This window comes from Perognathus longimembris, chromosome 23 (assembly GCF_023159225.1).
Source record: "Perognathus longimembris pacificus isolate PPM17 chromosome 23, ASM2315922v1, whole genome shotgun sequence".
Lineage (NCBI taxonomy): Eukaryota > Metazoa > Chordata > Mammalia > Rodentia > Heteromyidae > Perognathus > Perognathus longimembris.
In genome coordinates this window covers 9,462,539-9,485,407 of record NC_063183.1, presented here as the reverse complement: position 1 = coordinate 9,485,407, position 22,869 = coordinate 9,462,539, and the positions used below count along the sequence as shown (strand labels likewise).

Genomic DNA, 22,869 nt, shown 5'->3' with positions numbered 1-22,869 from the left:
TTGGTTTTACTGTAGTTGTGTTTGTTGTTGCTCTTAAGAGTTGAGCATCTGCCCTCTCTTTCTCCTTACCCAGCCCCCAAAGGCTCCCTTGCTCCGCTACTGCGCATGTGCCCTGCATCCCTGCCCCCCCACCTTGGGTACCAGTCGGAGGAAGAGATGGAGCAGCGCCGTCACGAGCGCCCAGCCCCTTAAAACGCTGCTGGCTGGAGCCGCTTCTTTCCCTGCAGCCCGCGGCAGGGATGGAGTAAAGGGGGGTGGGGGGACCCCTGGACCTACAGGCCGGGCTCAGCAATGGAGTTAAAGCAATCTTTATCCACCCATCTGGAAGCCGAGAAGCCTTTGCGGCGCTATGGGGCGGTGGAGGAGACGGCTTGGAGAAGTGAGTGGTGGGGTGGGGTGGGGGATCCCGTGAGGGGGGCTGGGGGTCCCCGATCCCGCGGAGCTCAGGGGGCATGCTCAGGACGCGCCCCCACAGCCTGGCTGGCGGTGTTGGGGCGCGCAGGGACGCGCAGCCCGCGCTCCCTGCGAACAAAGCGGGAGCCTGGGCTGGGCTTTGCCCGCAAGCCGCCAGGCAGCTCAGCCTGGACCGGGCTTGGACTTGGGAGCCCCTGCGCGGAGGAGGGCTCTCCTCTTCTGCTTGTTAGGGATGCTTTGGGAGGGGGAGTCTGGAGAAGGGGGGAGTGTCCACTGGCAAGAGGTTCAGGGCACACCCGAGAACCCCCAGCGTGCACCCCAACCTCCTCCGGCGCTGGAGGGGGAGGGGAGAGGGCTGGGAGAAGTCAGTCCTGAAGACCCCCCCCCTTTTTTTCCTTCTTCCTGGAGTTAATTTCTGCCCCTAAAGCAAATCTCTTGTGTTTATTCTTCTCTTAATGGTGTTTGGGGGGGGGGGTGCAGAGCATCCCCAAATAAAGGGTTTTTGTTTATAATGAACAGGACACAATAGCTGAAACTCATCTAAGGGTAGAGGCAGCAGCCTTAAAAGCCCAGGGTCACCAGCTGCCCCTGCCAACCTCCAATACCCCCCCCCCTCCAGCTCAGGTGTGTCCCCCACTATCAGGGTGAGAAAGACCCTCTTGCCTTCCCTGAGACTCTGGTAAGACCCTGGGTGACGGGGCTCTGTGCTGTTCACCACCACGAAGAGTTATGTTGGTAAAAGTATTGGAAATGTATTCCTTTTGCTGTCTTTACCTGGAAGAAAATGTGTGTACATGCACACACGTGTGTGTGTGTGTGTGTGTGTGTGTGTGTCCACTTGCTTTCTCCATATCTGGTGCCATCAATTCAGAAAATCTTGGGCTGGTTGAACCATATTCAAGTTGAAAACCACACTCAAATGTGTTCGTTTCTCTTTCCCCTGCTGTAAGGGGTACCATAATGCCATCAGTTTTTTCCTTTCTTTTCTTTCTTGTTTTCACAGATGAGTCCCTTCCTCATCATTTGTATCCTTTCCAATCCCTTTGGCTTTGGTGCTTTGGCATAGCCCCTGTGGCTCACAAGCTCAAAATAAAACCAAGGATGGCCGTCTTTTATGGCTGAGTTAACACTCCCCAAAGAACCCTTAATGTAGCATCTCATCCAACTCCCCAAGGCAGCTCCTGTGGTTTTCTAACTCCTCTGGGCCTGGCTGAAGAAACTAGGACCTATTAGGAGAATTGACTGTTAAGTAGCAGAGTCAGGATTTGGGGATGGGTCGGTGAGAGAGTCCCAGAAGCTGACCATTGGTTTTATACATATGCAATCATCTGGAGCAATGCTGGGCTTTGTAGAGGGAAAGCTGGGCAGGAATGCCAGGAAGCCCTGCTTTAAGACCTTGCTCTGCCCTGAGTGAACTATGTGATTTTTTGGCACATTTCTCTGTGCCCCTCTGTCTCTGTTTTCTGTAAATGGCAACAATAAGTAGTGTCTACCTTCTGGCTTTATTGGGAACAGTAAAAAAAAAAAAAGAAAGACTGTCTGGAGAGCTCATGATAAGTGCCTGATATATATTGACGTTATATATGTGTGTACATGTGTAAATTATTACATAGATTACAGAATCTACATTATTTGCTGTAGAAGAACTTTCCTTGATCCTTGGCAAAGAATCACACAGAGGAATGGGATTGTAACTGCTGTGTTGGACAGTTGCTAAATAAATACACCTGGCCGGCCGTGGTGGTGCACGCCGGTAATCAACAAGGAGGATGAGGCAGGAGGATCACGAGTTCGAGACCAGCTAAATAAACATACCCATACCTTTCCGGTTTCTCACCATTCTATTAAGAAAAAATCAGAGCTAGAGGAAAACTGCAGCCAGTGGCCCCTGAGGATTTTGTACTTCTAATTCCTAGACTACAAACTGTTAAAAGTCTGGGAGAAAGACTCTCTCTCTCTCTCTCTCTCTCTGTGTGTGTGTGTGTGTGTCCTGGGGCTTGAACTCAGGGTCTAGGCACTATCCTTTAGCTTTTTCACATAAGGTTGGCATTCTACCACCTGAGCTAGTTAATAGGAAATAAGAGTCTCAGGGACTCTCCTGCCCAGGCTGGTTTCAAACCACAATCCTCAGATCTCAGCCTCCTGAGTAGCTTGGATTATAGGTGTGAACCACAAGCACCAGCCTTGGAGAAAAGCTTTTCACTCTTTCTCTTCCAAACCCTCAAAGATTCTGAGGCTTATTTCCTGAGCCAACATAAGATCACAGCATTTAATTTTCTTTACACCACTCCCCAATCTATCCCCCCCTTTTCTTCAATTTGTAGATTTCCTTAAATCACACATCCCAAGTACCACTTCTGAACCTTTAATCTGGCAAGTTTTGGTCTTTAGGCTCTTCTCACTTCTGCAAGCATTTTTTTTTTACTAAAATAGCTTTATAGGAATACACAACTCACAGAGGATCCATTCCATAAATCTGAGCCTCCATTTATTTATTAACGAAGTGTGAAAATTAATACTATTGACTCAAGGGCATAACGGTTACTGAACCAATGTACTGGTGCAGGAAATGCTGGAGAATAGAAATTATACATGAAATAGAAGACACATTGTTAACTATTTTATGCAGGACATCGAATATGTATAAATTAAAAAGAATAGAGCAGGCACTGGGGGGCTCATGCCTGTAACCCTAGCTACTCAAAAGGCTGAGATCTCACGATCTCAGTTCAAAGAAAGCACAGGCCAAAAAAAAAAAAAAGTTTGTGAAACTATCTCCAGTTAACCAGCAAAAAGCTGAAAGTGAAGGAGTGGCTCAGTGGTAGAGCACCAGTTTGGAGCAAAAAACAAAAAAAGGTAAGGAACAACACCCAGACCCTGAGTTCAAGCCCTAGTACTGGTGTACACACACACACACACACACACACACACACACACACACACACACACACACTCACAGAGAGACTGTAATATGAGTGGTTTCTAGTTAACGTATCAGGTACTGTCCCGCCTGTCAACCACAGCTTTTAGAAAAGAGCTGATGCGATGCACTATAGCACAGTTTGAACTCTGAAGTGAAGTGAGTGGACTTTACAGCTCCAATCTTTAGGGTGTCGATGTGGGGACCTGACCCTTGCACACACTCCTCTCTGCCCGGTGCTTGTCCTAAGGAGACTTGAGTGAGAGGCACGAGGCGGTATTTGTAGATTCTTCCAAGGTTGACAGCCACAGCTTTCCATCACTGCCATTTACCTGTAAATTCTGTGTAATGACTGTACACCCTTCCCTGTCTCATGGGGAAGGTTTTTCATTACCACTGGCTGCTTGGTTTTCTTTTGTAGTACTGGAGAATCGAACCAGGGTCTCAGGTCTATCCCTAGGATCTTTTTTTGTATTTGACACAGATTCTAGGCGATTGTGCTTATCCACGTTGGGCAGCGTTTTGGGACAGCAGTGAGGTTGTTGTTTTCATGGTGGGTTTTTGTTGGTTGGTTTGCTTTGTTTTGAAAACTCAGTTGGCAAAAATGCATAGTGACATCTCACTGTGGTGAGATATAGAAAAATATTGCTTGCAACCAGCTGTAATGAATTGGAGGAGACACAAAGACAAGGTGGCTTTTGGGAAAATCGTTGAGCTTCTGAAAAGCACAATTGTAGGGTGCTGTGGCAAATGTGAATGTTCCTTAAAGAAAGATGGTTGGGAACAGGTGTCTGTGCTAGCTGGGTCAGAACGCCAAGAGGCAAAAGCGTCAAGATAGAAGTAAATAGGCTGGGAAGAGGAGACACAGGCAGCAAGCTTCCCTCAGGCCCGAGGGAGATGACTGTTATTTAAAAGTCTAAGGATGTGTACTGACTAGCAAGCAGATCATTAAATGGGCTGGTGTTTCCTGCTCCATAAACAAAAATGCAGAGGCAGAAATAATAGAGATTGCTTGACAATCTATGTAACAAAAACCTTCTTGGTGGAAGGTTTGTATATATATTTTTTCATCTGTGTGATTCAATGTTGCTTTCATTATTTTACCTAGGTTTAATAGTATTATTTCGTGTGTGTGTATGTGTGTATGTGTGTGTATGTGTGTGTGCACGTATGTGTATGCTGATTCTAGGGAACTGAGTGCTTGGGTGCTGTCCTTTAGCTTTTTCACTTGAGGCTGGTACTCTACCACTTGATCCACAGCTCCACTTCTACCTTTTTTTTTTTTGTAAATAATGGGACTTGAACTCAAGGCCTGGGTGCTATCCCTGAGAGCTCTTTTGGTCAAGCTCTTTCGGTAGTTTCTCTACCACTTTGAGCCACAGGGCCACTTCCACTTATTTTTGCTGGTTAACTGGAGATTAAAGTCTCACTGAATTTTCTTTTCTTTTCTTTTTTTTTTTTTTGGCCAGTCCTGGGGCTTGGACTCAGGGCCTGAGCACTGTCCCTGGCTTCTTGTTTTGCTCAAGGCTAGCACTCTGCCACTTGAGCCACAGTGCCCCTTTTGGCCGTTTCCTGTATATGTGGTGCTGGGGAATTGAACCCAGGGCTTCATGTATAGGAGGCAAGCACTCTTGCCACTAGACCATATCCCCAGCCCTCACCGAATTTTCTACTTGGGCTTGCTTCAACCTTCAAACTGCTATCTCAGCCTCCTGAATAGCTAGGATTTCAGGTGCACACGCATGCGTGTGCATGTGCGTGTGTGTGTGTGCCAGTCCTGGGGCTTGGACTGAGGATTTGAGCTCTGGGAACTGTCCCTGAGCTTCTTTTGCTCATGGTTAGTACTCTATCACTTGAACTACAGCTTCACTTCTAGCTGTTTTGGTAGTTAGTTGGAAATAAAAGTCTCTTGGATGGGGCTGGGGATATGGCCTAGTGGCAAGATTGCTTGCCTCATATACATGAAGCCCTGGGTTCAATTCCCCAGCACCACATACATAGAAAACGGCCAGAAGTGGTGCTGTGGCTTAAGTGGCAGAGTACTAGCCTTGAGCAAAAAGAAGCCAGGGACAGTGCTCAGGTCCTGAGTCCAAGCCCCAGGACTGGCAAAAAAAAAAAAAAAAAAAAAAAAAAAAAAGTCTCATGGATTTTCTTACCCAGGCTTGTTTTGAAACATAGTCATCAGATCTCAGCCTCCTGAGTAACTAGGATTATAGGTGTGTATATTACTATTATTATTATTAGTAGTAGTAGTAGTATAGAGTGTTAGAACTCAGGGCTTCACACTTGCTAGGCAAGCATTATACTGCTGAACCACATCTCCAGTTGTGAGTTTTGTTACAAAAGCAATGTGTTATTTAAAAAAAAATTCAAGTTCCTCTGAAATATAAAGATAAAAAGTGAAAGACAGGTCTGCTGATGGAGGTAGGTGGAAGAGTACTTGCATCATAGCTAGTTCAGACACCGCCACAAACATAAAGAAAAACAAAAGGCAGAAGATGACATCATCTGCTCCCTCCCAGGTCCATTTGTTCATTGGGTAACTATGTGTGTGTGGGGGAGGGGGCTGCTAAGTACCAAGTGCCATTTTAAGGGCTGTTGAAATACATGGTACTGGGCATGACAGAGGCCCTGCCCACAGCAATGGTCCCACCCACAAGGAGCTCCTATTTAGGAGAAATTTCCTACCAGGCACTTAGGAAATCCATCTACTCTCTTTTTTTTTCTTTTTTTTTGGCCAGTCCTGGGGCTTGGACTCAGGGCCCTGAGCACTGTCCCTGGCTTCTTTGTGCTCAAGGCTAGCACTCTGCCACTTGAGCCACAGCGCCACTTCTGGCCGTTTTTTCTGTATATGTGGTGCTGGGGAATTGAACCCAGGGCCTCATGTATACGAGGCAAGCGCTCTTGCCACTAGGCCATATCCCCAGCCCCTCCATCTACTCTCTTAAGAGATGACTTTGACATCTGTTTGAATGCAAACACCTTTGATATATAATACATGGGAGAGTCAAATGATCAGTGTCTGGAACCCAGTAAATTAGAACACAAGTGGAGATTACTCAGATAGGAGTCAGTATAGGTAGGAATTGTAGTTTGTTCGTTTGTTTTAAAGCCCAGGGTTTATCACTGTGGCAGGATACAGAACTGTAGGATTTTCTGCAAGGGACTTACGTGCAATGGCTATTGTTTCCAAAAGATCACATCAGCTACCAGGTAGAGAGAGATTTAGGGCCATAGAAAGGCCTAATCATTGTCAGTTTAAGCATTATAGGATGTAGCCCTTGCTTCCCCACCGAATCAATCCCATTGTGGGTAAGAAGTAGAAACTCCCTTCAGTGGGACAAGGCTAGAAACAGGAGGTGAGCGGGGGGTTAAGAATCAGAAGATGTGATGTTGGATAGTTCATGCCTGTAATGCCAGCTACTTTGGGAGACAGATTGGAAGGACCATAGTTCTAGGAAAAGCCCAGGCAGAAAAGCTAAGACCACCCTCCCCCAACCCATGGCTGGGTGCAGTGGCGTACACTTTGCATACCAAGGTACATGGAAAGAAGCTGCGATTAGGAGGATCGAGGTTCCAAGATAGCCTAGACAAAAAAAAAAAAAAGTTAGAGACACCTCATCCCCACAGATGGAAGCGGGGTGCAGCTGTGCTTGCCTATCCGTCCAGCGACGACAGAAAGCCTAGTCAGCAGATCATGGCTCAGGCAATCTCACGGATGGAAAGTGAGGCTCTATCTCAAACATAATCAGTGAAAACCAGGACTGGAGGTGTGGCTCAAGTGGTTGGGCACCAACCTAGCAAGCACAGGCCAGGAGTTCAAATACCAACATGGTAAAAATACACATACACATACACACACACACACATACACACACACAATGACAATCTTGGTCAGGCATTTTTGGGGCATGTCTATAACTCCAGTTACTTGGGAAGTGGGGAAGATAGGAAGATCACAGTTTGAGACTAGCCCTGGGCAAAAGCACAAGCTCCTATCTGCAAAGCAAAGGAGTGAGGGGTGAGGAGTGGGGCTTAAGTGGTAGAGTACCTACCTAGTACCAGACGCAGAGACACAGAGGCAGAGAGAGAATTAGAAGATGTAGTTGTGCCTGCTCCACTAGCTAGACCACCAGCTCTACCAGCTCATCAGGGAGCTGGAGGAGCAAGGAGAGGAAGAATGTGAATGTGGTCACGAATACCTCGGAGGTAATTTTGAACAAATCCACTGATGTCTTTTTAATATAACTTTGTGCTTCATTTTATTTTATTTTATTTTCAAATTTTTATTATCAAACTGATGTACAGAGAGCTTACAGTTTCATACGTTAGGCATTGGATACATTACTTGTACTGTTTGTTACCTCGTCCCTCATACCTCCCCTTCCTCCTCCCCCTTTCCCTTTCCCCCCATGAGGTGTTCAGTTCACTTACACCAAACAGTTTTTGTGCTTCATTTTAAATAAGCGTTTGCTTCTAAATGTGTGCATTGTAGGACAAAAATCAGTGGTGCCTAGTCTTGGCCTCTGATGAGTTATTCAACGCTTATTAATACTAAGAGCAGTGCAGGAGTTTATGAGCTCAGTCAGTTCAGCTTTCCCGGCATTCCTACATCTCACACAGGATTCTCATGCCCTCTTTGGGCAGCTGGGGTTGGGGGAGTTAAGAAATCTGCTGGGGTGCTCCCTCAGTCTCCAAGTCCTCCTTGTCAGGGTCTGCTGTCCCTGGTGCAATGCTGGTTGTTTTTAAGATGGCAGCCCCGACCGCGATCCTCCTATTTTAGGCTTCCCTTCGTATTTGGATGACAGGCACACTCCACCTTATCCAGCAGCTATCGGTAGAGGGGGGTGGAGTCTCATGGATTTTCTGCCCAGGCTGACCTGGTACCATGATCCTTAAATCTCAGCCTCCCAAGAAGCTAGGATTAGAGGCGTGAGCTGCAATGCTCAGCCAAGGTTGGCTCTTCACCGGGAGACTCCAGGCAGGAAGCCAGGAGGAGTATTTATTTGCCTTAAGCAGGAGGCTAGAGTAGAATTTCCAGAGGTGAAGGGAGGAGGGGAGGGCATGTGGGGTGAGCTGCCAGCCCAAAGCAGGAAGGATTTCAAAGGCCAGAGTCCTCTGTGAGCCAGCTTTTTGTTTGCTTTTATTTCCTGCTTCTTTCCCCCTCAGCGTAATGAAATCTGGGTCTGCTGGCTTCTGGGTTGTGGGAGTCTGGGCCTGTGTGGTTCACACGTGACTCTCCTGTTACAGAGAGGAGCTGGGGGTGGCAGTCAGCACAAGTAGAGGCTCCCAGACCAACACTCACAAGCGCCCCCGAAGATGCAACTCATTCCTTCCTTGACTGTTCATTTGCTGAAGGGGCCTACTATGTGAATGGCTACTGTGGGAGTGCCTACTGTGTTTCCGTCCCCACACTGCTTCTACCTAGTGTTGCAGAGCTGGGTAATTGGTCCAACTTCCTTAAACCTCAGTGTTCTCATTCTTGAAATGGGCACAGTCAGTCCCGTAGTTCCATGGTGTAATAAGGGAACGCTGGCAGAGTGGCATCTACCATCTACATGTCACCAAATGGTATTGGTGCTGGCAAGATTAAGGTCAGCTCAGGCTAGATGACAACACGCACTGAGCAATGCTTGCCAGGCTGAGAGGAACAAGCTGCTGGTGGCACTGCATGAAAGAGCTCAACTAGATGGGCTCCAGGAAAATCCAAGATGGAAGAAGACTACAGTGCATGACATGGATTATTTTTCCAAACAGGTCATTCATTCACTCACCTATTAGTCTGTTTGTCCATTCATCTTCCCATCTATCCATCCACCCGCTCATCCATCTATCTACCCACCCACCCATCTATTCACCCACTCATCCATCTATCTACCCACCCACCCATCCATCTATCCATCTACCCACACGTCCACCCATCCATCATCCACTCACCCATCTCTCCATCCATCCACCCATCATCCATGCACCTGCCCATTACACATTAACTGACAGCCTTGTCTATGATAGCATTGTAGGCACAGTCTCATTTGGAATAGGGGACAAACGATCCTTGAGCTGGGCTGATTTTAGGTCTAGTGGAAATAGTCCCTGTTTCCAATCATGTAAATGCAGACACTGAAAGATCATTTCCCTCCCGGTCTTCCCAAAACAGAATCAAGGCTGCCTTGCCCTCACAGTTAAATGCTGGCGAGAGATTAATTCTGTTATTTTGCCACAGGAGCGCTTTTGCTGGCCTTTGAGAAGAGGAGTCTTAATAGGGTCAAACGCAGCTTTATGGGCTAAACGGAGAACAATTATCAGCTTCTGTCATCCTGGGAGGCCATGGCCAGAGAGATTCTGAATGCCCTCTCCTCTGCATGCCCCAGGCCCAGTGTCAGGAGCACCGCCCAGCCCTTAGAAGCTTCACCTTCAATCAACCAGCTGCTCAATGCTGGATCCGGTGGCTGTTGATCCATGAAGCTGAGGGGTGCAAATGATCTCATGGTATTTTGTAAATGTTCAAAACAAACAAACAAACAAACACAACAACCCATCGATCAGCTGGGTGCTGGTGGCTCACGCCTGTCATCCTAGCTCCTCAGGGGGTTGAGATCTGAGGATCTCGATTTGAAGCCAGCCTGGGCAGGAAAGTCCCTGTGAGACTCTTATCTCCAAAAACCAGAGGTGGAGATGTGGCCCAAAGTGGTAGAGCGCTAGCCTTGAGCAAAAGAGCTCAGGGATAGCACCAAGGCCCTGAGTTCAAGCCCCATAACTGACCAAAAAAAAAAAAAGAAAGAAAGAAAGAAATCCAGTTGGCTGGAGTCTCGGTAGGTCTGCAGGCCCTGCTCATGGCTTATATGGGCTGCTTCTTGGTGAACACTCTCATTTCCATGACAAGGAATGGCCTCCCTGACCTTGTGACCTTGGGCAGTGGTCTCCGGGGATCCATTTCTGCTTAGTTCCTTCTGTGCTTAGGTATGTGGCACAGGTGAGCCTTGTGGCTCCTAACATCACTGCCATGTGTAATACACTGGATCCTTGTGGAAGCATCCTGATCACACACACAGAGAACAGAATCCTCTCATGCACCGGTAGCAAGACTGCACAGGCCATAGTGCAGTTGTTTCAGGAAAACAATCCAGTAGCCACTGTTTGTGGATGTGGTGGTGGATAAACAACTTTTTTTGTTGGGTTAGTTTTGTGCCAGTTGTGGGGCTTGAACTCAGGGACTGGTTGTTGTCCCTGACCTTTTTGTTCTCAAGGCAACTCTACAACTTGAATCACAGTGCCACTTCTGGCTTTTTCTGATTACTTTCTTGGCAATAGGAGTCTCATGGACTTTCCTGCCTGGTCTGGCTTTGAACTGCAATTCTCAGTCACTAGGATCCTGAGTAGTTAGGATTACAGGCGTGAGCTGCTGGCGCCTGGCTTGCTCACATTTTTTTTTTTTTTTTTTTTTTTTTGCCAGTCCTGGGCCTTGGACTCAGAGCCTGTGCACTGTCCCTGGCTTCTCTTTGCTCAAGGCTAGCACTCTACCACTTGAGCCACAGCTCCACTTCTGGCTTTTTCTGCTTATGTGGTGCTGAGGAATGGAACCCAGGGCTTTGTGCATGCTAGCAAGCACTCTACCGCTAAACCACATTCCCAGCTGCTCACATTCTTGATGCCCTGTGTGACATTTCTTTCCTTTGAGGACAGGACAGGATACCTGTCATGTGCAAAGGTCAGAGTGACCTTCCTTGTCTGCTGTTTTCTCAAATACTGAGGTGCTGTATTTGGGGGTAGCATGTTACAAACCCCAAATCTTTAGCTTCCCTGCCTTTCAGCCTCTCTGCCTTTAACTTAGGATATTTTATCTGAGTATTTTATCATACTGTCTATGGCTTTGAGTGTCTGGCTGGTGTCATTAGTGTGATGTCTTTGGTTCCACTTAGAGATGGAACACGGGTTTATGCACGCATCTGTGGGTGGGTAACAAAAGATGGAATCCACAGTACCACCAAGCTATACCTCAAGCCATAAACACTCCAGTTCCAGATTCAGAGCTTCTAGCCCAAGAAATAGCCCTTCCCTTCTTTTCCTCTTAGTTCCTAGTTCCTACTGATGTCTCAGTTTTCTGTACACACACACACACACACACACACACACACACACAACAGTATTGGACATGTTCAGGATAGAGCGGAGAGAAACACAATCAGAAGCTTCCTGATGCATAAAGGGTCCTCCCCCAAACAACAGGGATTTGCTTTTCCTTGAGGCGTTCCTCCCCCAGCAGTTTCCCACTCACTACACACCAAAGGAGGAACTGTCAGTTCCACTTTAGCACACAGGAAACACTGCAGAGGGGATGACTGGAAATACCCTCCTGGCTCTGGGATCTGGGTCAGTCTAGAGGGGTTGTGATCTGGATGTGTCAGGAGCCTGGCTGGCTCCTCTCACCCCTATCTAAAGATGTGCAAGGAAAGTTGAGGGGCCAGCCAGCCAGTCCATTGTGGCAAACAGCAAGGAGCATTTCTTTTTGATGAGGTTGGAGAGGAGAAAGAACACATGGATTGCTCTTTTTTTAATGCTTCGCTTCTGAATTCCTTGAAACAGAGCTGTACTGAGAAATTAGGTATTCCAATTGTCTGTCTGTCTGTCTGTCTGTCTCTGTATTCAGTGCTATTGCTTTGCCAGAAGGGATGGAATAAAAATGGTTCATACTTTAGCCAGGTATAGTGGCTTATACCTGTAATCCTGGTTACTTGGGAGGCTGAGATTAGGAAGATCACAGTTTGAGGCCAGCAGAGAATACAGGCAAGACCCTTTCTCAACCAATAGCAGATAGTGGTGGCGTCTGTCTGTAATCCCAGCCATGTGGCTGAGATTGGAAGGATTATGGTGGCAAAGGTAAAAGGGGCAGAAAATTCCACGAGACTCATCTCAAAAGAAGAAACTGGGTGTGATGGCATGCCTGTGAGCTCAGCAGATAACATCACAGACACAGGCCTGGGCAGACTCCATCTCAAAATAACCAGAGCGGGAGGGAAAGAGGGGGAATGACGAAGGGGCTCAAGTTGGTAGAGTGCATCTCTCACAAGTGTGAGGCTCTGAGTTCAATCTCCAGTACTGCCTCAGAAAGAATACCTAAATAAAGATTGATTCATGCTGGAATGGTATAGTGCTGTATTTCAATCTATGTATTAAGAAGTTTTTCAAGTCACTTCTAGTATAATCCATCCACTTCTCCACCTCACCCATTACAACCGCATTATAAATCCCAGCACAGGTGCAAGGTGCTTGTCCTAAGGACTAGACAGGTAGTAGAAATCAGGTTGAACCCATTTGATCAGACTGAGTTGTCTTCCTAAAGAATGACTTTCTCCTCCTGACATTGGATGGCCCAATGCCTGCCAGCTCTCTGTAAGCTAAATACTGAATCGGACGGAGATTATAAAAAGACACGGATGCTGCTCTTAACCTTTGCAGCCATTGTTGTTGTCACAGACTAGGGAGATGTACAAACCATTCGTGATTTGGTGGGCCAGCCTCTGTGGTCAATTTACTCTCTTTTGCTAGAAAAAGTAAAACAAAGATGAACTGAATGTGTAGCTTCCGTGCCTCCTAAAGCAGCAGCTTTCCATGTGCTGCAGAAATGTACCCATAGTTCTCATGGGCCAGGCAGCAGGAGACGGAGGGACACGAGGAGGAATAGTGGGTATTAGTCTGCCCTCTGTTGCTATGACAAAATTGTCGAGATAAAACATCTTAAAGGAGTAAAAGCTTATTTCAACTCACTGTTTCAGAGATCTCGGGCCAGGGGTGTGGTTTGTTTTCAGATCCCTGGTGAGGCAGGACATCCAGGCGGGGAGTGAGTCGTAGCTGGGGAGCAAGAGAGGGACAGGTGCTTTTTCTAATATCCCCTTCAAGGGCCGGCTCCTGTCACTCAAGACATAACTTCTTCCCATTAGGCCCCACCTTTTAAAGGTCCTATCCCTTGCCAATAATGCCATAGGCTGGTGACAAAACCTTGGACCCCAGGCCTTTGTGGGGACATCCCAGATCCTAATGACAGGCACGAGCCACTGAATCTCTTCTTATGTTACTATAGAAAGATGATTTTCAGAAAAATGGTCAAATTGTCTCACAAAGATACAGAAATGAATACCTATTGAAGACGGTGTTCTCCCGAATGAGAGAGCCAAGGAGGTATTAGAATAGTGTTGAAAGATCCCAAAGAACAGTCTAATGAAGGGATGAGAAAAATGGGAATGAATATGCAAATGGAGGACCTCTGGTTTTTCCCAGGAGGCATTGGGAAATCCACTGGACAGAGTTCCTGCGGTTTGGGATTATTTCCACATTGTTATCAGTTCCTTACAACTCACAGCATGTGTCAATGTAAGCTCAAAGCCCATGAAGATCCAGACTCCCACAATCTGCATTTCTATATTTCTCCCAGGAAGCAAACATTTCTTTTCTCCATGATTTATGATCCTCCAATGGGGGGAAGAACAAACAGACAATTCACTTCCTCCATGAACCATCCTTTTTTTCTTTGAGCACACATACACAAAAAAAGCAATTTGTTTTCAGGAGCTTTTCCATTCAGAAAATGATCTTTTGTGCATCAAATGATTTCAAATGAAGTCTGATTCACTGGGCAGCAAGAGGGACTTAGAAAAATGATGGAAAATTCAGCCAATTATTTATCTAGATGTTGGCACTGAATGCCAAATGTCTGATGACTTGACACTTAAAAAATAATCTCAACCCATTAGGCACTAGTGTCTCACACCTGTAATCCTAGCTACTCAGGAGGCTGAGATCTAAGGATCACAGTTCAAAGCCAGCCCAGGCAGGAAAGTCCATGAGACTCTTATCTCCAATGAACCACCAAAAAGCTGGGAGTGAAGCTGTGGCTCAAGTAGTAGAGCATCACCCTTGAGGGAAAAAGCTCTAAGGGATAGTGTGTAGGCCCTGAATTCAAGCCTTTAGTACTTGCATAAAAATGAATGAGTGAATGAATGAATGCCTCAACTTGATGTTGGCTTGATTCAAATTAAAAAGGATGTCTAGCATCTACTGATAACCCACTTAAGTACTCATGAGCCAAAAATACCCACTACAAATATATGTATGTGTGTGTGTGTATGTGTGTATATATAAATATCAGGGCCATGGCTGTGTCATCGCCCAGGCTGTTTGGGTGACAGATCTTCCTTCTGAAGAGAAGACTGCTAACAGAGAGGCCGGCAGGGAGTATAAATTTAATACAGATCTGCCACATTGTGTACTTGGTTTCCAGGCAAGTGAGAGATGTGACGTCACTTCCCAGGGGATGTCTGGACAAGGGAGCGAACAGCTAACAAGCATCTACAATTGGCCTTGGAAGAGAAATGGCTCTGGCCACTGTGGGACTGGAAGCAGGTGTCTAGATTTCCAGTATTTATGCAGCTGCTGTTTTCTCTCACCTAAAAATACTGCTAAGCCGCTTGGAGCCGGCAGGTGGGTTTAAACCCCTCCGTGCATGATGACTTGGGAAGCCGGTCTACCCTGTGGAAAAAAGGGTAGAAGAGATCTGCCTGGCCCCAAAAGAGTGTGACAGAGACAGGGTTTAAAGATAGAAATCCTTTGCCAGCCACCCGCCTTTCTCGAAGGCAGCGTTTTCTACACTCGATCCCAGTGACTAGCAGCTGTTATTTAGCAGGTTTTCTAAGAAAGAGCCCACAAATTTGGAAATCACTGGGTAAAACCTAGGGATGGAGGTTTCTTGGCTAGAGGAATCTATGATTGGTAGGGTGCTGGGAGTGGAGCCCAGTTTTTGACCCTTGTTCTTAAAAGCTTTTATGTCCTTTCATTCCCATCCCAGACTCTGCAATCAGGTTTTTTGTTTTGTTTTGTTTTGTTTTTGCCAGTACTGAGGTTTGAACTCAAGATCCTCAAGCTTTCTCTGGGTTTGCTGGCTCATGACTGGTGTTCTACTACTTGAGTCATGCCCCCAGCCTGTTTTTTTTTTTTGCTGGTTACTTTGGAGATAAAGTCTCATGGGCCTTTCTGCCTAGGCTGGCTTTGAAACTGGATCCTCTAGATCTCAGTCTCCTGAATAGCTAAGATTACAAATGTGAGCCTCTGGCACCAGGCTAATTTTTTTTCTCAGTCATGGGTCTTGAACTCAGGGCTAGGATGCTGTCCATGATTCTTTCTGCCCAAGGCTAGTGCTCTACCACTTTGAGCCACAGCATCATTCCAGTTTTCTGGTAGCCAATCGGAGATAAGAGTCTTAGAGACTTTCCTGACTGGGCTGGCTTTGAACCACATCCTCAGCTCTCGGCCCCCTGAGCAGCTAGGATGACACGTGTGAGCCACCGGCTCCAGGTAGCTTAACGAATTCTGTCTGGTCTTCTCTGCACCCTGTGATCTGTCCCTTCCCTCACATCTGAACCTCCCTCCTCTCCAGGCTCCAAAATGTACCTCTGATACAGACAGATTGGAATCTAGTGGACACATCTCCCTCATCATCCTTGCTCAGACCATCCTGAGGGACGATGGCTTTGGGCTTTGGTCCCAGTGTGGCCCACGATCAGGACCTGTGAATATCAGCTGTTAGTATTGGTGGCTTTCCTATTATTATTACCATTATTATTATTATTATTATTACCTGCATCCCTCCCCCATGCTGTTCTCCCCTCCACCTTTATTTCTTCAGCTCTTCCTGTGCGCTAAACTCCACAGGACATTTCCTGCCACAATCCCCCCACGGCTTTCATCGCATGGGCTCAGTGGACGTCACTGGCCACCCACCGAAGGCAAACCCAAGTCCCAGGTCTACCACGAGGTTGAGCCCCACCACAGGGAAATCAGGAACCAACCTCAGCACTCGGGAAGCCCTGGCCCCTCCCCCTTCCCTCCTGTGAGAAAGAGTTCTTCCATTTCTGATTGCTGCTCTCTCTCTCTCTCTCTCTCTCTTTTGCTCTTGCTCTTTACTCTCGCTCTCTTTCTCGCTCCATCCTGTGCCATTGAATGCTTGGTTGGCCTTGATTTGTTCAGTTGCTTGGGGACCAGCTCATCCTGTTGGTGACAAGTGTCTTAGAGCAGGGAAAAGCCTCACCTTCCCCTCAGCAGCCCCCCCCCAATGTTTTCTGTGCAAGCCTAGATGGAAAATAGGCAAACCCCCAGATTCCAGGGGTTTGCTATCCAGATTCCACCCACCACAGATGGAAAATAAGAGAAAAACGTGTTTGTACTGACATGCACAGACTTCCTCCCTCCCTTCCTCATTCCCTTTCCATTTCTTTCATGATTTTGGAGATCAAGCCCAGGGCCCCACCCATGAGTTGTAACATGGCTTCATCCTCAAGCGCTACTCTGTTTTTGTGGTGGTGGTGGTGGTGGTTTTGTACCGGTCCTGGGGCTTGAACTCAGGACCTGGGCGCTGATTCCATTGCAGAGGCTCCCTTCAAACCCAGCAACAATTCTGTTGGTGGAATTTGGTTTAATGAGGGTTCTGGTGTGGGTTGTGTAGCGTGAAAAATCTCTTGGAATGACGATGGCTGAGATGGCTGGGAAAGAGTAGAAAATGTCATCTGCAAAGTTACCCAGCTGTAACGGGCCCGAGGCTGGTGCCCCTATGTCTGAGTCAAGCTGAAATGATTCTCGTTTTAGTGTTGAGATTCTTTGTCTCAAGGGGCAAGTGAGTGCTCTACCACTTGATCTACAGTGCTACTTCTGGCTTTTTCTGAGTAGTTTTGTTGGAGGTAAGAGTCTCACAGATTTTCCTGCTGGCTTTGAACCACAATCCTCAGATCTCAGCCTCCTGAGTAGCTAGGATGACAGGTGTGAGCCACCAGGGCCTGGCTTTTAGTGTGTTTTACAAAAAAGACAAGTTATACTGAAATCAAGACCAGAGGATCAAAACGTATGACTCACGTTGCGAATACCTAAGCGATCTTCTTTTTTTCCTTTCTATTTTCTAACTTGTAACAGTCTAAGCCACAGCCTGTGATTAAATCTCAGTTGTTCAGGTGCAGAGCCAGGGGCCTGTGCTGGTTTAACCAGTTCTCAGACCATGCTTTGGGAAGAGCCAGGAGAACTGGCAGGACTCCAGCCTCCCTGTCTTCCATTGGGTTGGAGCTTTTCTCCCCTGCCATAAGACCGTGGGTCTCTGGTCCCCACCATGAGTCAACATTTAAACGCTGAGATCAAGGCTCAGATGCCATTGAATCTTTTGCTCCTTTCAAACCCAGCAACAATTCTATTGGTAGAATTTGGCTTAATGAGAGTTCTGGTGTGGGTTGTATAGTGTGAAAAAAATCTCTTGGAGCAAAGATGGCTGAGATGGCTAGGGAGAAGTAGAAAATGTCATCTGCAAAGTTACCCAGCAGTAATGGGTCCGACGCTGGTGCTCCAATGTCCACGTCTGGCTGAGATGATTCTTGTTTTAGTACTGAAAAGTCTTTTTTTTAACTTATTTTGTTTGCTTTGTTGGTTGATATATTGAAACAGAGTCAATGTAGCTCAGACTGGCCTGGAACTGGAGATCTTTGTCACTCTGGAGGGCATGGGTCCCATCTGTGTGACACTCTATGCCCAACTGTGAATCTTTTACTTCTTTTTGTTGTTTGTTTGGTTTTGTGTTTTTTGTTTTTTTTTTTGCCAGTCCTGGGGCTTGAATTCAGGGCCTGAGCACGGTCCCTGGATTCTTTTTGCTCAAGGCTAGCACTCTGCCTCTTGAGCCACAGTGTCACTTCCGGCTTTTTCTATATATGTGGTGCTGAGGAATCGAACCCAGGTCTTCATGTATATGAGACAAGCACTTTACCACTAGGCCATATTCCCAGCCCCTGAAAAGTCTTAATTCCCAGGAAACCATCAGGCTCTGTGTGTGTGTGTGTGTGTGTGTGTGTGTGTGTGTGTGTGTGTGTGGTGTTGGGGTTTGAACTCAGGACTTTGTGCTTGCTAGGCAGGCTCTCTACCACCCAAGCCATGCTTCTAGCCTTTTCTTTTTGTATTGGCTATGTATGTGTCTGTCTGTCTGCCAGTCCTGGGGCTTGAACTCAGGGCTTGGGCACTGTCCCTGAGCTCTTTTTGCTCAAGTCTAGTGCTCTACCACTTGGGCCACAGATCCCCTTCCCGCTAGCTCCAGTAGCTAGGATTACAGGTGTGAGCCACTGGCACCTCGCTTGTGAGTGCTATTTCTAACAAATCTCTATTATTCAGCATTGAGGCTATTTCACATTTTTGCTACTATGAAGAATGTCACCCTAAGTCCCTGTATCCATTTTTGTTATGCCTCCGGTTCCTTCCTCTGTGAGAATTCTTCAAAGCAGAATCGCAAAGTCCAAGGCTTGCCAGCGAGACTTAAAAAAATGTGAGAGACAAGTAAGTCTGACTTCATCTTAAGGGGATTCATTTTAAGGCCAAATTAAAACTTCCCACTTTTAAGAGGACATAAAATAGCACCATTCAGATGGCGGAGAGGGAAACGCAGCAGAGCAGGGGTTCTGAGAATGCCTCAGTCTCAGTTCTTGCCCACAACTCAACTAGCTGGCTGACCTTGGCCAGTCCCCTTGTCCTCTCTGTGCATCTGACTCTTCCTTCAAGTTGTCTTCCTTGTCTCGTGGATCTTCCAAATAATGGAGAAAGTCATTGATTGTTTATGTTGACCAGCAGTTCACCACGGGCTTCAAGGACAGGAACACTCCTAGGTGATAAGCGGTTAGCTGTGTTTGTAGCTTCCTCTGCCATCCCTTGCCCACCAGGACTTAGTCCAGCCACCCTGGCCTCCCTGAATTAACTCTTGGTGTTCACAGTTGGTTTATGCCTCCACGAGTTGGTGGATCCCACTTCTGTGATTAGCAGGAAGGGACCCTGGGCTCAGTGAGCTGGGTGGGGATTGGGCATGTCAGGGAAGCCAGCCGCCAGCCTGCTGCCTCCCCTAACCTCAAGCAACACAGGGAACAACCTTCTTCTCTCTCCCCGCTTCCTTCCCTCTCCTCTTCCTTCCCTTTCCCTCACCATTCATCCCTGAGACTTCATTCCATGTGATCTGTGCCAAAACATAATTCTAGGGACCAGGAACAAAGCAGGTCACCCAGACAACGAACATAGCCATGGTGCTTGGGAATGAATCACACAAATCAAAGTCAAATTTCAACATGTCCTAAGTGCTTTGCTGCCCTGGCTGGCTTTGAACCTGGGTCTTCGGATCTCAGCCTCCTGAGTAGCTAGGATGACAGACGTGAGTCACCAGTGCCCAGCAAGAAATCATTCCTAAAGAATAAGTATACCCAATGCAATTTTTGAGATGCAAATAAATATTTGGGGGGTGCTGGTTATTGGGTTTAAACTTAGGATTGTTTGCTTTCTAGACAGATGCTCTACCATTGAACATACCACCCTCCAGCCTTTTTTTGTTTGTTTGCTCTGGTTATTTTTGACGAAAGCTTGCTTTTTTGCCTAAGCCAGCCTGGACCGCGAACCTCTTATTTATGCCTCCTGCTGTAGCTGGGATGAGAAGTTATGTTTCAGCACGCCCAGCTTCCTTCTGTTGAGATGAGCTCTTGGGGAACTCTTGCCTCTAGGCTCTCCCAGAACCACAATCCCCCTGGGTTCCACTTGCCACATAGCTGGGATGATGGATGTAAGATGAAGCCTTGTGCATCTTTTGACTTAGAAACCTCCATCCTCTCAATCTCTACCTCCTGAGAAACCAGAACTACAGACCTGAGCCCCTGACTGTACATGGCTATACAGATCGTGTCTAGAATTTGAGCACATCCTATGCAATACCTGGGAGATACCGATACTAAAAATGTACCGCGCAATTGAAACCCAGCATCCACAGGACATGCTACGTTCATTTATTAGCTGGGCAGCTTCAGATGCAAGGTGTCACAAGGTCATGTGATGAAAGGACCTCAGCAGGTCTGGGGCCCAGTGGGGGCGGGGACTGCTGAGAGGAGGGAGGAACTGGGTGGAACTAGAGGAGGCAGGAAAGAGCAGAATACACAGTAGCCTGGGCCCTTGAGCCTAAACCAGGACCCCTGGGGCTGAATCCCTCAGACTCTACAGAGAGAAGAGCCAACAGGGAAGTGAATAACTCGAGCACACGCAGGAGGATGCTGGACGAGTAAAAGTCAGGTACACAGTATTGATTCTAAAGATGAATAAGATGAATCAGTGGAGGCCTAGCTTCTTGGGCACATCTGATTCTGCTTGTAAACATCCCCCGCCCAGACTTGCAAACCTGGAGAGAGTTCTGGGAGTTTGTCTTGGGTTTAAATGCAAAAGCTAGTTGTATAGCTGGGTTGCCAGAGAGAAAACTTGCATATGGTATGTCACACAGTCTTTCTCAGCTGCTGTGATGAAAAGTTCTAGAAGCAGAGGGCAGGATGTCAGGAAATCTTATAGATGACCTAGGATGTCAGGTACACTGGGTGACAACCCAGCACTTACCAGCAAGCCACACAGCTCCAGGATGCTCAGCAGAGGTAACCCCATACCACTCCGGAATGCCTGAGGCCATGTCTGGGGACATTCTATTTTGGGTCTGGTATGGGGCTTGAACTTAGGGTCTGGATGTTGTCCCTGAGCTTTTAAGCTTAAGACTAGTATTCGGGGCTGGGGATATAGCCTAGCGGCAAGAGTGCCTGCCTCGGATACACGAGGCCCTAGGTTCGATTCCCCAGCACCACATATACAGAAAACGGCCAGAAGCGGCGCTGTGGCTCAAGTGGCAGAGTGCTAGCCTTGAGCGGGAAGAAGCCAGGGACAGTGCTCAGGCCCTGAGTCCAAGGCCCAGGACTGGCAAAAAAAAAAAAAAAAAAAAAAAAAAAAAAAGACTAGTATTCAACCACTTGAGTCACAGCCTTACTTCTGGCTTTTTGATGGTTAATTAGAGATAAGAATCTCACAGTCTTTCAGACTTTCAGGGCCTGGCTGGCTTTGAATTGCTCAGATCTCAGCCTCCTGAGCAGCTAGGATTATAGGTGGGAGCCAACAGTACCTGTTTCCTTTTTTACGTTTGAGACAGTATCTCACTGTTGTTCTTGCTAGCTTCCATCCTCTTTGTGGTCCTTGTGGGCTGGGATTATAGGTATGTATTATCCTTCCTGGTACAGCCTTCACTTTTTTTTGTTTTATTAATTAAATTTTATTGACAAGGTATTGTGCAAAGGGGGTACAGTTACATAATAAGGCAGTGAGTACATTTCTTGTGATATCTTACATCCTCATTTTTCTTTCCCTTCCCTAGATCAGGTAGGCATATATACCAGTGTATCAAAATCATATATAGTAACTACGTAGGGTACACCAAATAAAATTTACCTAGAACTTTAAATGTAACGTCAACTATAGAATCCTCCTGTGTCCTGCTCTTGGAGTTGTTTTTGCTTATCCTCGTCTTATATGATCATGTGTACTCTGTTGAGCTATTGTGATCCACTGAGAGGTCTATTCTAGACCTTTTTATTTTTAGTAGTTGTTTGGTTTTAGATACATAATGTAAAGTCGCTGACCCAAACATGTGGAAATACCATTTGAAAAGAAGTTTGTTGTTTTGCAGACCTGGTCTCTACTGTTCCCCCCACCCCCAACAGTCATATATCAAGGAGATCATGCCCCCTTGTTCTCTGTGTTCTAGGCTTGTCTCTCTCAACATTATTTGTTCAAGTTCTGACCATTTCCCTGTGAATACCAATATTTTATCATTTCTCATCGCTATGTAGTATTCCATTGTGTACAGGTACCACATTTTTTTAATCCATTCATCTGTAGTGGGGCATCTAGGTTGTTTCCATATTTTGACTATTGTGAATTGTGTAGCAATAAACATAGATGTGCAGATATCTTTATGATATCCTGAGACCTGTTGTTTAGGATAGATGCCTAGGAGTGGTATCTGGTACAGCCTTCACTTTAAATGGGATCAACTTAGTTTTTTTTTTGTTGTTGTTTGTTTTGTTTTATCCCCCCCCCCCCACCAAATACACTGAGTGGCACATAAGCCAATGTGACAATTTTGCGTCAGGAGTTAAATTTGCATCAAATATGATTGAAGTAACTTGTAAGAAAGACAGCCTGTGGCTTAGCAGTAGAGTGGTTGCCTAGCATGCATGAAGCCCTGGGTTCGATTCCTTAGCACCACATAAATGGAAAAACCCAGAAGTGGTGCTGTGGCTCAAGAGGTAGTGTGCTAGCCTTGGGCACAAAGAAGCCAGGGACAGTACTCAGGCCCTGAGTTCAAGCCCCAGGACCGGCAAAAAGAAAAAAGAAAGAAAGGAAGGAAGAAAGACAGCACTTCCTTAACTCCTGTTTTTACCCACATTGTTCTTTTGTTTCTAAAATCTCAAGCCTTCTTTTAGTCATTCCCTTTCTGTTTAAAGGGTTTTTCTTAGCTATTCCATAGGGGCAGGTTTGCTAGCAACAAATTCTCTGAGTTTTTCTCTACCTCAGAATGTCTTTATTTCCCTTGACTCCTGAAAGATTTTTTTTTCTTTTTCTAGGTTAAAAAAAATACACTTGGAAAATGTTGAGGTGCTTCCTGCAAGTTGCCATGGTTTCAG

General features: G+C 46.5%; 1 protein-coding gene across 1 annotated transcript in view; it reads left to right on the top strand.

Annotated features, from left to right (window-relative positions):
- The first annotated feature begins 282 nt into the window (after window positions 1-282).
- Bmerb1 (bMERB domain containing 1) overlaps window positions 283-22,869 on the top strand; it is a 46,535-nt gene continuing 23,948 nt past the window's right edge. Inside the window, exon 1 of the mRNA XM_048333296.1 lies at window positions 283-379. Within this exon, the coding sequence (XP_048189253.1) occupies window positions 292-379 (88 nt within the window). The 5' untranslated portion in view covers window positions 283-291. The remainder of the gene's footprint in view (window positions 380-22,869) is intronic.